This window comes from Engystomops pustulosus, chromosome 2 (genome assembly GCF_040894005.1).
Source record: "Engystomops pustulosus chromosome 2, aEngPut4.maternal, whole genome shotgun sequence".
NCBI classification, from domain to species: domain Eukaryota; kingdom Metazoa; phylum Chordata; class Amphibia; order Anura; family Leptodactylidae; genus Engystomops; species Engystomops pustulosus.
This window is the reverse complement of record NC_092412.1, coordinates 98,264,431-98,280,548: the sequence shown is the minus strand read 5'-3', so window position 1 is coordinate 98,280,548 and position 16,118 is coordinate 98,264,431. Positions and strand designations below refer to the sequence as shown.

General features: G+C 42.7%; 2 protein-coding genes across 4 annotated transcripts in view; both read left to right on the top strand.

The window, feature by feature from the left end:
* Positions 1–1,242: 1,242 nt before the first annotated feature.
* On the top strand, positions 1,243–15,318 carry RGN (regucalcin). Of its 3 annotated transcripts, none has more exons than XM_072135655.1 (7): positions 1,243–1,315; positions 10,232–10,398; positions 10,998–11,180; positions 11,594–11,809; positions 11,983–12,114; positions 12,681–12,835; positions 15,112–15,318. In XM_072135655.1, exons 2-7 carry the CDS (start codon positions 10,236–10,238, stop codon positions 15,160–15,162), a joined length of 900 nt encoding a protein of 299 aa, XP_071991756.1. In that variant the 5' UTR covers positions 1,243–1,315; positions 10,232–10,235; the 3' UTR covers positions 15,163–15,318. The 3 variants fall into 3 exon arrangements, with proteins under 3 accessions (XP_071991756.1, XP_071991755.1, XP_071991754.1); XM_072135654.1 differs by lacking the exon at positions 1,243–1,315 and adding an exon at positions 7,824–7,977; XM_072135653.1 differs by lacking the exon at positions 1,243–1,315 and adding an exon at positions 7,878–7,901.
* A 595-nt stretch (positions 15,319–15,913) lies between these two features.
* The window catches only part of PLCXD1 (phosphatidylinositol specific phospholipase C X domain containing 1), a 40,546-nt gene continuing 40,341 nt past the window's right edge, over positions 15,914–16,118 (top strand). The window contains exon 1 of the mRNA XM_072135651.1: positions 15,914–16,027. The gene's annotated coding sequence lies outside the window, so the exon portion shown is untranslated. The remainder of the gene's footprint in view (positions 16,028–16,118) is intronic.

Here is a 16,118-nt window from a genome sequence, read left to right as displayed (position 1 = left end):
TCATCCTGCTTTCTGCTGGAAATAGCAGTATATGTTCAGTGGAGGCTATGGGTAGCAGATGCAACTGTACAACATTCATCCTTGGCCTCTGCTGAGTGTGTAAGTATCCATACAAGCACAGTATAGTCACTTAGAAGACACGATTTGTCTCCTACTGTAGGAGCATGTAGTGGGATACGTTGTAGCTCTTTGTTGTTAGTATCCACCTGATGTATCCTACAATGGAGGCCTAAAATCGCAATGTATATCTAGCCTTCGGCTACATTCACACGAACATATGGGGGACGTATATATGTCCGGCGTATATATGTCTCCCATGCACGGCAAGGGGCTCATGGCGCCCTACGGGAGCGGTACAGTGCGGCACCATACCATTCCGTAACCAGGAGAAAGATAGGACATGTTTATCTATGGAAAGGGGCGGGGTGAGCGGTGCTCATCCCCTCCTCCTCTCCCCGGCGCCAATGTTTGCCCGCCTTACTACACTACGGTGGGCATACATCGTGTGAATGTACTCCTCTGCTACTCCTCTGGGCTCTGGGTTTTCTGTGGGCATGTGCAAAAGAGGCATAGGCTTCACTCTTATAAAATGCAATATTTTAATTACAGAATTACTCAATGTGACATTGGCATACTAGCAATTTTTTCCCAGAGGGTAACCTGAATTAATTAATGATGTGAATTGCCAATGTGTGGTATATTCTTTTTAATATAATTTTGAGCTGATGTTAATTTATATTTTAAAATTCTTTTATGAATGTGCTTCTATGTGTTTATCTGCAGTTGTTAGTTTGTCAGCCTCGGCATTATCCAGTAGAGAGACAAATTGTGGTTACTTGCCTTATGAAATTGCCAAAAATTACTAGTAAGAGGCTATGCCCCACTGGAGGCCATCAATAGGTGTGTGTGGGGGAGATGTCACAAACCCAATGGCAATTAGTACATAAGTCATAAATAGTTAAGCTGGCCAATCCCTTTAAAGTTGTAACGTATCTTTTCCATTACATTAAAAAGAGAAGACAATTGATTTTGCCAAGGGATTATTGACTGCATTTGCAGACGTGGGTCGGATCCATGTAAGATCTGGTTAAGATTTTGCTGGGCTAGTAAGAATGGACATTCTTGAAAGTGCTGAAGAAGCTCCATGTTTCCACTCGATTAGACAGAAATATTTTGTTAATCATGCTAAGCTACAGATCTCAAAGTGCTTTAACTACAGAAGTTAAATATTAATAGGCTTGAAATATATAAGACTGGAATTATTGCAACCTGTTGAAATCAATCCACTGCAGTGACTCTGGACCGATATCTGCAGGTAAAGTCTTATATTTGCAGAACATAAATGACAAGAGATGACAGTCCAGTACTCTGCTTTTAAATCTATTGTGACTTTTAACTATTTTATGGGTATTGATGTCATGCACTTATGATTTGCTTTGTCTGTTAACCCAAATTATTGCATTTTATGCTGTATCTGGAGCTTTGTTAGCATGATGCCAATTTGTTTTTGGGTCAAAAGAGTGCAGGACATTGAATGTTCTCAGGGGAACTGTATCACCAGAATGACATACAAAATTTGTGTTGATAAAATTGGGACAATTAAATCCAGTTTCCAATCTGCCAACACATGTTGTCAGCTTCACACATTTTTTTGATTGGGCAAGATGCATCTGACAGAATTGTCTGAAAATTTAGGACACAGAAAGGACCATAGCTATAAATGTCCCAATATTTCTTTATATTTAAACATAGTAAACTCGCTCTAATTTTATTTATTTATAGATATTTGGATAGCACCAACATTTTCTGCAATGATGTATTCAGACTGTGATCATTAGACTGGGCAACACCAAGTCACTATTTCAGATAAATAATAAGAAACGCATGCACTGGTGCTCTGGAAATCCCAATCCATTTATTCACAAGTAATGTAATTGCAGTCACACTGTTATAAATAGATGATGCTTTTATTATATAGAGAGTGAACAGTACTTAGCAAACATGTTTTTAAATATTCCATACATTACTTGGTTATAGAAATATCGGATGGTAAACTTTACCTGTTTCCCTGCCAGTTTGCGCAGTAGGGTCCCTGCACAAGCAAATCTTGCACTTGTGCGGTGAGGAGCCTTGCTGCCCATGCTGGGTATTTGGATTACAAGGCTCACCATGCAAGGTTTGCTTGTGTGGTGAGCCTACCTCATGTGTAGGAGAGGTACAGGGGTGGTTTAAGCCTGCCCTGGGCCATATGAATATTATACACTGCTCAAAAAATAAAGGGAACACTCAAATAAAACATCTTTGATCTTAATGAATTAAATCTTCTCATTGAATACTTTGTTCTGTAAGAAGTTGCTGACAACAACATCACAAAAAATTTATCAATGGAACTCAAATGTATTAACCAATGGAGGTCTGGATTTTGAGTCAACCACAAAATTAAGAGGAAATACACACTACAGGCTGATCAAATTTTGATGTAATGTCCTTAAAACAAGTCAAAATGAGGCTCAGTATTGTGTGTGGCCTCCATGTGCCTTTATGACCTCCCTCTTGGCATGCTCCTGTTGAGGTTATAGATGGTCTCAAAAGAGATCTTGTCCCAGACCTGGACTAAAGCATCCGCCAACTCCCAGATGTGCTCAATCAGATTCAGGTCTGGGGAACGAGTGGGCCAGTCCATAGCTTCAATGCCTTCATCTTGCAGGAACTGCTGACACACTCCCGCTACATGAGGTCCAGCATTGTCCTGAATTGGGAGGAACCCAGGGCCAACCGCATCAGCATATGGTCTCACAAGGGGCCTGAGGAGCTCATCATGGCACCTAATGGCAGTCAAGCTACCTCTGGCAAGCACATCGAGGGTTGTGCGGCCCTACAAAGAAATGCAACCCGACACCACTACTGACTCACTGCCAAACCGGTCATGCTGTCGCTGGCAGCAGAACACTCTATACTGCATCACCAGACTCTTTCACGCCTGTCACACGTGCTCAGTGTGAACCTGCTTTCATCTGTGAAGAGCACTGGGTGCCACTGGCGAATTTGCAAATCCTGGTGTTCTCTGGCAAATGCCAAGTGTTCTGCATGGTGTTGGGCTGTGAGCACAACCCCCATCTGTGGACATCGGGCCCTCATACCATCCTCATGGAGTCGGTTTTTAACCGTTTGTGCAGACACATGCACATTTGTGACCTGCTGGAGATCATTTTGCATAGCACTGGCAGTGCTCCTCCTGTTGCTCCTTGCACAAAGGCGGAGTTAGTGGTCCTGCTGCTGGGTTGTTGACATCCTAAGGGCCCCCTCCACTGTCCTGGTGTACTGGCCTGTCTCCTGGTATCACATCCAGCCTCTGGACACTACCAATAGGAAAAACAGCAAATCTTCTTGCCACAGCTCGCATTGATGTGCCATCTTGGATGAGCTGCACTACCTGAGCCACTTGTGTGGGTTGTTATGTCCATCTCGTGCTACCATAAGTGTGAAAGCATCACCAACCATCAAAATTGACCAAAACATCAGCCAGAAAGTATACACAAAGCACTGAGAAGTGGTCTGTGCCCCCCCTTCTCAAGATCCACTTGTTTATTGAGTATGTCTTGCTAATTGCCTGTGAAATTGATTGTCAATCAGTGTTGCTTCCTAAGTGGACAGTTTGATTTCACAGAATACAGATTGGTTTTCTCTTCCTGACTTCAGTGATTTTTGACTGATGCCTTACAGACCCATTCCTTTCAATGGGCTTTTTCACACTTCAGTTTTTTCAGTGATTAGTTTAGAACCTATTCTTTTTGTGTTCACTCACAACAGTAGATCAGTGAATATAAAATGTGAAGTGTGAAAAAGCCCACTGAAAAGAATGGTTCAGTAAGGCGTCAGTGAAAAATCACTAAAGCCAGGAAGAGAAAAACATCTGTACGTATGTGTCCATAAGCCAAAATCAAACACATTTATACACTTAAATACATACACATAACATTCTACACTCACATATAGTATATACAAACTCCTACTGTATATACATACAGTATTTATGCATCAAAGTTGCATATATAGTGTTTATATACATACATATAGCATACATCATATTATTTTACATATGGTATACAGCAACTGTGTACACACATACATGCAGTATAAAAACACCATATACACATACTGAATCTATATACAGTATACACACACATACTGCATATACATGCAGTATATACACACATACGGTATATACAGCATATACACACATACTGGGTATACATGCAGTATATAAACACATGCGTTATATACAGCATATACACACATACTGCGTATACATGCAGTATATACACACATACTGTGTATACATGCCGTATATACATACATACAGCATATAAACACACTTACACACAGCATATAAACACATATACACAGAGCATATACACACTTACACAAAGCATATAAACACATATACACACACAGCATTTACACACACTTACACACAGCACATACACACAGCATATAAACACATATACACAGAGCATATACACACACTTACACATAGCATAAAAACACATATACACAGAGCAAATACACACTTACACACAGCATATAAACACATATACACACACAGCATTTACACACACTTACACACAGCATACACAGCACATACACACAGCACATACACACAGCACATACAGCATACATACATCTAACTATAAATACATATATAAAGAATTACTTACTTTTCTTGCAGACCAGGATGCTGACTGTGGCATCATGTCAGCGGGTGGCTGCTTCTTCTGGACTGGTAGGCTGCGGCATCATGTGGGCCTACATGCCCAGGAAGCTGCCGAAGTAGTAGGCCGACCGCGGACGCGGTAAGCCAGCCGGGTGTCCGCAGAAGAAGCCGGGCGTACAACAGCCGGGCAGGAGAGGGGGTAACGCACGGTCGGACTAGGCTGGGCGACCATGGTTGGAGAGGGTTGTCTGGGCGGCCACGGAAGGAGGGGACCGGCCGAGTGTCCGCGGAAGGAGGGAGCCAGCGGCAGATGAAATCTACAGGCCATGCTGCTGTAGCCGTCGGGACGGGCTGAGTGGCCGCAAATGAAGAGGCCGAGTCTGGCGGCCACAGATGAGGTGGGCCGACAGCGGACAGGGACAGAAGGCGGTCCCATCGCCCTAATACAAATTTTGCCTTGGCTGTTCTTCCCGGGCCCCTGTGCCGCCCGGGCCCCGTAGCAACCGCTACAGCTGCTACGGCTGTTGTTACGCCACTGTGTTGCTGATGGAAATTGTGTGGGCCAGAATGGAGGTCAATTTTACTTATTTTACCACCCTAAGCCTGTGTTCAGGAGATGTCTATGAAAATGATATTTTGCTGATCTTACAAACTCTTTGGGAGTGTGGAGCGTCACAGTTCTATTGTGGCAGAATATCATTAAATTTGATGGGGATGTCTCACATTGTAGGTATGACAATTTTCTGGCATTAAACAAGTGTCACATCTGGTGCTTTGTACATTTTTTGCAGAAAAATCTGTTAATTTTGTACACTGCAGACCTTAACACTTTTTAACTGCTATAATAAATCTGAAATCCAGAAGAGCTCCAAAGACAAAGTCTAAGAACTGACTCATGTATCATTCCTGATGATAAATCTCCCCAAATGATTCCAAATTGAAATGCTAAGTCAGGGCTGGCGCCAGCACTGGACGTGACTAGGCAAGTGCCAGGGCCCAGGGCTCCTGTGAGGCCCACATAAGGTTGTACATAAGGAATACATGGGGTCAGGGGGCTGGCCTGTATCTAATGAATCCATAGGAGAGGGGGGCTTTATTTAAAATAACCATAAGGGGGCCTACTGAAACCTGGAGCTAACCCTGTGCCAAGTGAGGGGACATTAAAGGGGTTTTCCCATGAAAGAAAATTTTCACATTTCAATCCCCTAGTGATGTTAACACAATAAAGATCATTTTAACCCTTTACTTCACTTTGCTGTTTTAGCTCCTTTCACTCCCTATGCTGCTCAATGCAAAATCTCAGCGTGTGAGTGGGGACTCTCTAAGCAGACACATTATGATCCATCTAGTTATGTGGGGTGACAATGTGGTTACATTATCAGGGTACAAGATGTATATACACGTTCATCTGGCTTCTGACATTGTACTAACACACTGACACATAGAAATAAAGAGGAGACAGATCAGAGATGCCTTAGATGATGATTACACAGTGGCATGACAGACACAGGCTAACAGACCATTACACTTGCAACACCCTCGCCGATGCAATGGCGAGGTAGGGTTTGCGAATACGTCCCACCTGCATGTAATCACATTACACTACAAGGTCCTGATAGGACATAGGGGTATTGCAGTGGTGAATCCTGCCTGGCAAGGCAGAGGTTAAGTATTTTGTATGATGCAAGATGCTGTTGTCCAATGATATGTGTTACATCCTGTGCTCTGTAAGCTGAGATGTGATTGGAGGAGCAGCCACCACCTGACCAAAGGGAGGTAATAAAACTCCCTGGCCAGGAATGTTCTGGGTCTTTTGAGATCTTCTTTCAGAGAGATTCAAGTGTAGGAGAATCCTAGAGTGAGTGAGTAATCTCTGTCTAACCCATACCAGAGCAGGAAGAGCCTAGCCCCTGCCTCTGAAGAGTGGAGTATAAGACTAGAGTTAGTGTAGTGAGGAAAAGGGGTATCATCTTACCTTTAAAGGTGATACCTGAAGCCCTACAGGACAAGCTGAAGCTTCCTACCAGGACACAGCTGCCTCCCAGCCTGCCCTCTACATCCAGGCTGGTGAACTAGCTCCTGAGGCTCCCTCCAACTCACATCTCAGCACTCCATCTACCTGTTAAAGGCACGTTTGCTGCGGTTCCTGCGGTTCAAATAAAGAACTGTAAGTTGTTTTCTTCAACTTCTGTCTCCGTCTGGTCCCTGCTAATACGGCTGCCTTCATCACCGGCACCCTGTCCATCACCCAGAGACTCACACTCGGGACATTAAGGGGTTGCCCCAGGGAGATTCGCTATAGAAGCCTCTCCCTCATCTTTTCTTGCCAACACCACCCTGCTGGAGACCTGCCAGGCTGTAGGACAGCCCTCCGGTTCCCCCGTACCAAGCACCGTGACAATAGCGCGCTCAGGCCGCAACCGCCAGCCACTCCGGTACTGCGGGCCCCGGCTGACTCCAGGCCTCACCTCAAAGGGCTAGGCCCCGGTGGGGGATGTTGCACACTGTTACACTGTGAGCTCTGCTACATCTCCCAGACATGTGCCTGCTTCCCCCTTCCCCCGGATCAATTATCTCCTTGTAGTTTGCAGACTCTCTGCTCACGATCTCCTGACAGGAAGTGATAAGTGAGAGTCTCTGAGCTCCGTTCAGGGGTCGTGGCTATAGCGGCACAGCAGAGACAGACAGTAATCTCAGCTCCACGATCTTGCACAGAAACCCTAAGTCAGAGGTTACATGGTCTTGTCTAGGGGCTACTGAAATTGTGTACAGCACGACTGATAGAGATAGCTTGGAGTTATATATTGCAAATGCTGCATTTTGTTATCCTGAGTACCTTTAAAAAACTTGTTTTTGTGGGAAAACCCCTTTAAGACAAAGCTAGCATATACTATCTGCATTCACATCTCAATTTCATTATGGAGTTTTTCTTTATTCACACATGATTGAATGTGTATATGTATAAAACAAACACTTTTTTCCCTATTTATAATGTATTGTCTGGGAGTTTATTTTACAAATCTGTATTGAAGTGAAGTGTGCTTTTGCTCCAATAGGTGGCATACTCCGTCAAACACTCCGTCAAAAGCTTTTTTTTCCCTCTTTGCAGAGCAGACATTATGTGTGTGACCTGTCAGCTGACAGAGATTCAGGAAATTCAGAGCTCAATGCGAACTGCCTACTTGTTGTAAGGATTAGGTTTTTCAATCTCAAGCCTTTCAAAAAAGCAACTTTCTGATTTCTAAGAAAACTATTTTAATTCTGTAAGTGCAATAGATTTGAAACAGAAAATTTTCTTGTTAGGTTAAAAAAAAGTTAGCAATTATTCTGATGGCTTTACACGAACAGCATAGACCCTTGATATGTGTTAGGCTTTTTCTAAATATGGTATATGCTGTCTAACTTATGTATTGTAACAGTGTCTAGAATGATTTGGGATGTTTTACTTTGTATGATGTTTTTAGTTTTCAATTGAAAATTAAGAAATTGTATTTGTTAAAGTGTAACTTCTGGTAGGGGGAGCAATGGCCAACAGGGTTAAATATTAAAAAGCAATGGCAATGAAGGTTAAATACTCCAAAAAATTTGACAGTGGGAATAGAAATAGGGACAGTTGCAACAATATTTACAGTTAAAGTAAGGCAGCTTATTTTCTTTAAAACTTTACAAATATTGGGTTGTTGTAATATCTGTGCCCATTCGTACTTCACCGCCTTCCTCTATCCGTGCGGCTGAGGATAAGTGTGTTTAAGTTTACTTTCTACCTTAATGGTCTGAACACTGATTTACTCATTTCCTAGCAGTCTTAGTAGATTTCCACCACTCCAGTCTGTCTTTTGTGGAGTTTGATCTTGTTTGCAAACAAACTGTTATCATGGTCAGAATCTTCATAGTATCATAGTATATAAGGCCGGAAAAAGACGCAAGTCCATCAAGTCTAACCTTTAAGAATTAAATAAATGTTTTATCCCCATAACCCGTGATATTTTTTCTCTCTAGAAAGGCATCCAGGTCTCTCTTGAACATGTACATAGAGTCCACCATAACAACCTCCTGTGGCAGAGAGTTCTATAGTCTCACTGCTCTTACAGTAAAGAACCTTTGTCTATGTTGATGGTAGAATTGCCTCTCCTCTAGGCATAAAGGATGCCCCCTTGTCTTAGGCCTAGGTATAAAAAGATCTTTGGAGAGATCCTTGTACTGTCCGTTCAGGTATTTGTACATAGTAATGAGGTCTCCCCTCAGTCGTCTTTTTTCTAAACTGAATAATCACAAATTTTGTAATCTATCATTGTATTCTAATCCCCCCAGTCCCCTAATAATCTTGGTTGCTCTCCTCTGCATCCGTTACAGCTCTACTATATCCTTTTTATACACTGGTGCCCAAAACTGTACACAATATTCCATGTGTGGTCTGACCAGGGATTTGTATAAGGGCAAAACTATGTCTTTATCATGAGAATCTATTCCTCTCTTGATACATCCCATAATTTTATTTGCTTTAGCCGCAACTGCCTGGCTCTGGTCACTAAAATTAAGTTTACCATCTACCAATACCCCCAAGTCCTTTTCAGCTCCAGTTTTACCAAGTAATTGACTGTTTAGAACATAATTATACTTTTTGTTTCCACGGCCCAAGTGCATAACTTTACATTTATCTACATTAAATCTCATCAACCATTTCTTTGAGGAGTTCAAGCTTCCACAAATCCCTCTGTAATGCTAAACTATCGACCTCAGTATTTATTACTTTACACAGCTTAGTATCATCTAATCTTCCTTTTTCTTCCCTATCTGGATTTCAGGAACTGATCTAATTGCCTTTGGGGCCGGAGCTCTAACATAAATCTCATAAATGGCTTTGCAGACCTGGTCGATGGTCTTATTTTGAGCTAGATGCCATTCATTTTCACTTCTGTATCTTGGATTATTTTAGCATTTGCCTGTTTTCTGACTATGCATTTGCCTGTTTTCTGACTATGCATTTGCCTACCAATTTTGTGCTGCATTTGTCCTCTTGGTTTGAACTATCTGCTCAACTTCTCTTTGGTGTTTGTATTGTACTGTATTTGTTTTCACATTGGTTCAGCAAGGGATAGTTGACCAGTTGTCACCTACCAATAACAGTATGCTGAGCAATTTTGTCCTTGTCTGTCCTTCCTGTCCATCCAGGCCGTTACCTTACAGCAGCATAACATCACAATGGAAACCGAACTCCAAACAAGTTATAACATTTATTTCACCAATGGTGCAATGGATCCTGTACCACTCGTGAAATAAATCTTATAACTTATTTGCCTGAACCTTGAGTCTGGTTCATCAAAGCCTGCACCCCACCCAGGACAAGATCCCTAGTGTTGCTTCTTCATACATCTGCCCATTCAACTACATATCCCTTTGAACACTAGATAGATTTGTTTTCAAGCAAATAAACATAAGATAGCCTTTGCAAAGAACTATCCATATTGGTAATACTAGTATTTCCAACCATTTTTATTACTGTCTCTAATATTTCAGAGCCATGTCTTCCATCAAGATTGAGTGTGTTGTCACTGAGAGGTACCGTATTGGAGAGTCACCAGTCTGGGACGAGAGGGAAGATGCTTTAGTGTATGTTGATATTACAGGACAGAAAGTCTGTCGCTGGAACCCCAGTACTAACAAAATACAGAGTGTTTCTTTAGGTAAGAGTGTGGGCCACCATTAATAAGATAATGATGGTCTGTTATTTTTTCCTTTCCTTTGCCAAATCAGTCCCTGTCCCAATGAGGCTCACAAGCTATTCAAACCCACGCAAACACGTAGAGAACATACAATCTCTTTACAGATGTTGACCTGGATGGGACTTGAACCCGGGACCCCAGAGCTGCAAGGCTGTTGTGCTAACCACTGAGCCCCCGTGTGGTTAAGTTGATATACATTAATTCTTTTTAGCTACATCTAAATTTATAATTGGGTGCTCTTGGATAAATTCACAATTGTTTTAATGCAGTATAATGTTAAAATTATAAACTTACCGCACCTTCTATTCTAGCACTGGGCACAAGAACACCTACAGTATATCCATTACCTTTTCTTTTATGTCAGAGTTGTTTATGTTGCCTCCTAGCTTCAGTGCTCAATATGCAGAAAAGTATAGTTTTTCTAGTATGTCTGTCTATATTGTAACATCGAATCTTGATGTAAGTATTTTATTCACTTTTTTTCTGTATGCTATAATTCAATAAAACATGTCTTGAAAAAGATTCTTAAATAAATATGACAACTAATTTGGTCTCTTTAGAAGAACCAGTTGGCTCTGTAGCACTTCGCAAGTCTGGTGGCTATGTAGTTGCCACAGGTACAACATTTGCAGCCCTCAACTGGGAGGACCAGTCACTAACCACTCTTGCTCGAGTTGATGAAGATAAGCCTAACAATCGATTCAATGATGGAAAAGTGGATCCAGAAGGAAGATTCTTTGCAGGTGTAGTTGAATTTAACTGATCCATGTCTTAATGGTCCCAGAGATTTCATTCTGGTGGTGGAGCACATCTCTGAATATAGTATGAGGCTGGAACCTCTTAGTATATTTGGCATGCAGTACCTTGGGGGAAGGAGGGTGAATTAACATGGGAGTTTAATATGCCAGCCTTAATAATTTGCCCCAAATGTGTTATTTATGTTGCTAGTATACAGTTTAGACCTTCCAAAAGTAAAAACATGCCTGGCAGCTCTACACTCTGAGTAAAGGGTGGTTTATGGTAATCACCTTGAATAACTGTGCTTTCCAGGAAATTTGCCAAACTCAATCCAATTAATTGCTTTGGGTTAATGTCACTACATTTTTTAAGTGACCCCAGACGTTCCTAAGGGTTAACTTACACTGTGTTCTCATAGGTACTATGTCTCAGGAAATACGACCAGCAGTTGTGGAGAGGAACCAGGGTTCATTATTTACTTTGCATGCTGATCACTCAGTGGTGAAACACTTTGATATGGTAGATATCTCAAATGGCTTGGATTGGTCTTTGGATCACAATACCATGTACTACATTGACAGTCTCTCGTATGCCGTTGATGCATTGGATTATGATGTGAAAACAGGAAAAACATGTAAGTTTGCATTATTTTTACATTGAATTAAACAAAAACAATTTCACTTTGTTAGTTTGGATTGTAGATTAAACAATAAATAAGATCACCAATCTTTTAATTAATATAATTGAAAATTCCATTTTGGCTTAATGAAAGTCAGTGTAAATTACAATAACTGCTTCTTTTTGTAGCCAACCGCCGCCATGTCTACAAGTTACAGCAGGATGAAGGGATCCCTGATGGCATGTGTATAGATGCAGAGGGGAAACTTTGGGTTGCTTGCTATAGTGGAGGAAGGGTCATCCGTATTGATCCTCAGTCTGGTATGATATGTAGTCATATAAGTCTTACTTTCTATTCTGAATATTTTTTTAAAGATAAATTTGTTGCAGAACCAGATTTTAAGGGGTATACTGATCATGGGAAGACAAAGTTTACATTTAATGTCATTTACATTGAGGATATAGTTCATTCTGAAATGCATGTCATATAATATCAGGCCACCAATGGTAACTCCAGGCTTCAATCACACGAGTAAAACTGATCCAACATTCATTGGGTGTGATGTCATTGTATTGAGGATTTTCAAGAGGTTTAGGAGGAGGGTGGTGGCGATTGGGTCCCTTGAGTATCTGCAATTCCTGGATGTTTTATTCAATTCCTTAATGGACACTGGAGTAGCAGTCCATGTGGAACTGGGAATTATTCTCTCCCTAAGCTCTGGCAGGTGGTTAAGAAAGGCCATTTAGGGTACCTTCCTAGGAGATGTTTCAAATAGTAGCCTCTACCTCTTCTTCAGTCGCACACATTTTATAATATATTTTAGGAGTGCTTAATAGTAGGTCCACTTGATGTAATATTTAGTATAATCTTTCTTTTTATGCTATAGGGAAAGTGATCCAGACTGTAAGGCTGCCAGTGGATAAAACTACTTCTTGTGCTTTTGGAGGAAAGGATTATTCAGAAATGTATGTCACGTCAGCCTGTGATGGTATGGATGAAGAATGGAGTGCCAGACAGCCCCAGTCTGGAGGAATCTTCAAGGTAATTCCGTGGTTTTTCATACTTCAGTTCAATCTTCAAACACACAGGGGCAGTGTTATCGGCTTCTTTAGGACAAATATCTTTATTTGTGCAAAACTGAAATGCTGGCGTATCAGATAAATATTCCCAATTAGGGTTAATGTATCCAAACTGTCTGACTGCAGAATGCATTCCCTATGAGTTTTGTAATAATGATAAGTATTATTATAATAGTGGTAATGAAAGTAATTACAGCAATTTTACATTTAGTAGTTATAAATACATACATAAATAGATAGAACAGGGCATAGCCTAGAAGACATGAGAGCATTTTAACTGCTAACTCGGGCTCATGCACACAAACATTTCTTTTGGAACATTTGCTAATGTATAAGACATTTCCTCATGTATTTCTATGGGTTTATTTACAAGGCCATGGTTTCCAAGTCCCTGTGTATGAGCAAACTGCTTGAGCAACAAATTTTGGAGCAGGTCCTATTCCTTCCCTTGTTTGGAGCTCGGGTAGTCTTTCCTACAGTTATTGGGGGACCTTGCACGCCCATGACACAGCCTGAAAAGAATGAACCACAGGCCTAACTGCCATGACTCCAAAAATAACAATAACATGAATGTAATATGAGCAAATCTTTTAGTATACCTTTCCAAAAGAAGTCTAATATCCATACCTCCCAACCATCCCGGATCCAGCAGAACATTCCCCAATTTCAGAAGCCGCCCTGCCCGGCAGCAGGTGTGGCCTCGGACATGTTGACCCCCCCCCCCCCCTTCCCATCCCATGAAGATGTACGATCCACTCTCTCTCACTACAAATACACTGCCCCTTTCTCAGCATCCTGCCCTCCAGCCTCTTCCTGTGGCCCACTGTCCTCCAGCCTACTCCTGCAGCCTCCTCTACCTGTAACCTCTTGTCCTCCAGCCTCCTCTACCTGTAACCTCCTGTCTTCCAGTCTCATATTGTGGCCCCATGTCCTCCAACCCCTTCCTGTAGGCTCCTGTCTGGGCTGGGGTTCAGGATGAGGATAGAGGACAGGAGGTTGCTGGAGGAGACTGGGGGATAGGAGGAGGATAGAGGACAGGGGACGGCTGAAAAACAGGAGGATTCTGGAGGAGGAGGGGGCAGGGGGTGGATAGAGGACAGGAGGAGGCTGAGGAACAGAAGGAGGATAGAGGACAGGAAGCTGGGGGACAGGAGGAGAATAGAGGAAAGGGGCCTGCTGGAAGGCAGGAGGCTACAGGAGGAGGATGGGGGGTAGGAGGAGGATAGAGGACAGGAGGAGACTGGGGGACAGGAGGATGATAGAGGACAGTAGGAGGATAGAGAACTGGGGGCTGCTGGAGGACAGGAAGAAGCTGGGGTACAGAAGGGGATAGAGGACAGGAGAAGGCTGGAGGACAGGAGGAGGATACAGGACAGGGGGTTGCTGGAGGAGGCTGGGGGACAGAAGGGAGGATAGAGGGCAGGAGGAGACTGGGGGACAGGAGGAGGATAGAGAACAGGGGGCTGCTGGAGGAGACTGGGGGGCAGGAGGAGGATAGAGGACTGGAGGATGCTGGTGGACAGGGGTAGGATAGAGGACAGGAGGAGGCTGGGAGAAGGAAGGAGGATAGAGGACAGGGGGTTGCTGGAGGAGGCTGGGGGACAGGAGGAGGATAGAGGACAGGATGAGGCTGGGGGACAGGAGGAGGATAGAATACAGGGGGCTGCTGGAGGAGGCTGGGGGACAGGAGGTAGATAGAGGAAAGGAGGAGGATAGAGGAGGGGGGCTGCTGGAGGAGGCTGGTGGATAAGAGGAGGATAAAGGATAGTGGGCTTCTAGAGGACAGGAGGATGTTGGAGAACAGAAGGTTGGAGGACAGGAGGAGGCTGGAGGATGAGAGGGCTACAGAAGGAGGTTGGAGGACAGGAGGCTACAAGAGGAGGCTGGAAGACAGGAGGAGGATAGGGGATATGAGGCTGCTGAAGGACAGGAGGTTACAGGAGGAGGCTGGGGGACAGGAGGATAGAGGACAGAAGGCTGGGGGACAGGAGGATGAGAGAGGACAGGGCAGGATAGAGGACTGGGGGCTTCTGGAGAAATGGCTACAGAAATGGGGCATTATACTATGTGCGCGCCATTATGTGCGCGACATTATACTATGTTTAGGGGTGGTGCAAGGGGCGGGACAATGGGCACGGTTTAGGAAAAATGGGAGGGACTTTTTTGTGCCCAAAAGTTAGAAGCATTGATATTTTTATATTGTTACTCAATGATTGCATTGTTTTATTTGTTTTACAGATAACTGGACTTGGTGTAAAAGGAATCCCACCAACGGCATTTGCTGGTTAAACAAGAAGACAAAAAGTAAAATGAGAACAAATATATGCTTGCCAGCATTTCTCCTGCATAAATATTTATGTGGTTAAACAAAGAAGTAAAATTAACCAAGAACATGGTTTAGCTTGCGATAATCTTCATGTGGAATTGCTTTATTAATAAACCTTTTATAGGTCAGAATAATAAATAGTCGGTGTATTTTTTCACCGTATCTAGCTACATAAGTATAAATGTGTGATTGTAACTTGCATGTGTGAGTATAAAAATATGTAAAATTTTTTAGTGGGAAGGGGGGCCCCATGCCGAAGCCTTCTATGGGGCCCTGCCACTCCTAATTACGCCACTGAGAGTTAGCAATATACAGGACAAATCAAAGGGCACATATTTTTTAAATAGATATATAGATTGATGATCCACTTGTGGCATAACAGAAAAAAAAGAGCAAACAATATTCATACCAAAAAAAACCCATCTTTATTTTATCAAACAGTGAAATATAAAAACAATATTAAAAGACATTTATCACTAATAAGATTGCTTGTTCCATCTAGGGGGGACTTTTTTTAACAGGTTTTATTGCATCTTTAAAGGAAGTCTACCATTTAGAAACACCCATCATTAGGCAAACATACCTGCCCTGCCCTCCCTTTCTCTCTCCCGAGAGCCGGTGACGTCATCAAGCTCTCAGGAGCATAATGCCCAGTTATACACTGACACCAATGCTTCTGAATTAGCTCTCCGTGGCTGCCATATAGATCCTGAGAGCTCGATATAGATCCTCCAAAGAGGAGCCGAATGAGCCGAGGAGGAGACAAAGAACCAGCGAGGCACCGGAGCATTGGAAGCAAGAAGAGAACCTTCAGGAGGTGTCAGAAAGGTACAGTACAGTGGGTTTTTTTAATTACAGGCTTGGCATTCTGGGGAGCATGGGCTGGCTATATGCTACAGGGGCAGGAAGGCTAAATACT

Bases quoted from the DNA above. Each gene is read 5' to 3' on its own strand.
- RGN (XM_072135653.1), top strand. From the start codon at position 7,882: ATGCGAACTGCCTACTTGTT. The intron at 11,810-11,982 runs GTAAGTTTGCAT...TTCTTTTTGTAG, and splicing joins TGTGAAAACAGGAAAAACAT to CCAACCGCCGCCATGTCTAC. The intron at 12,836-15,111 runs GTAATTCCGTGG...TTTGTTTTACAG, and splicing joins AGTCTGGAGGAATCTTCAAG to ATAACTGGACTTGGTGTAAA.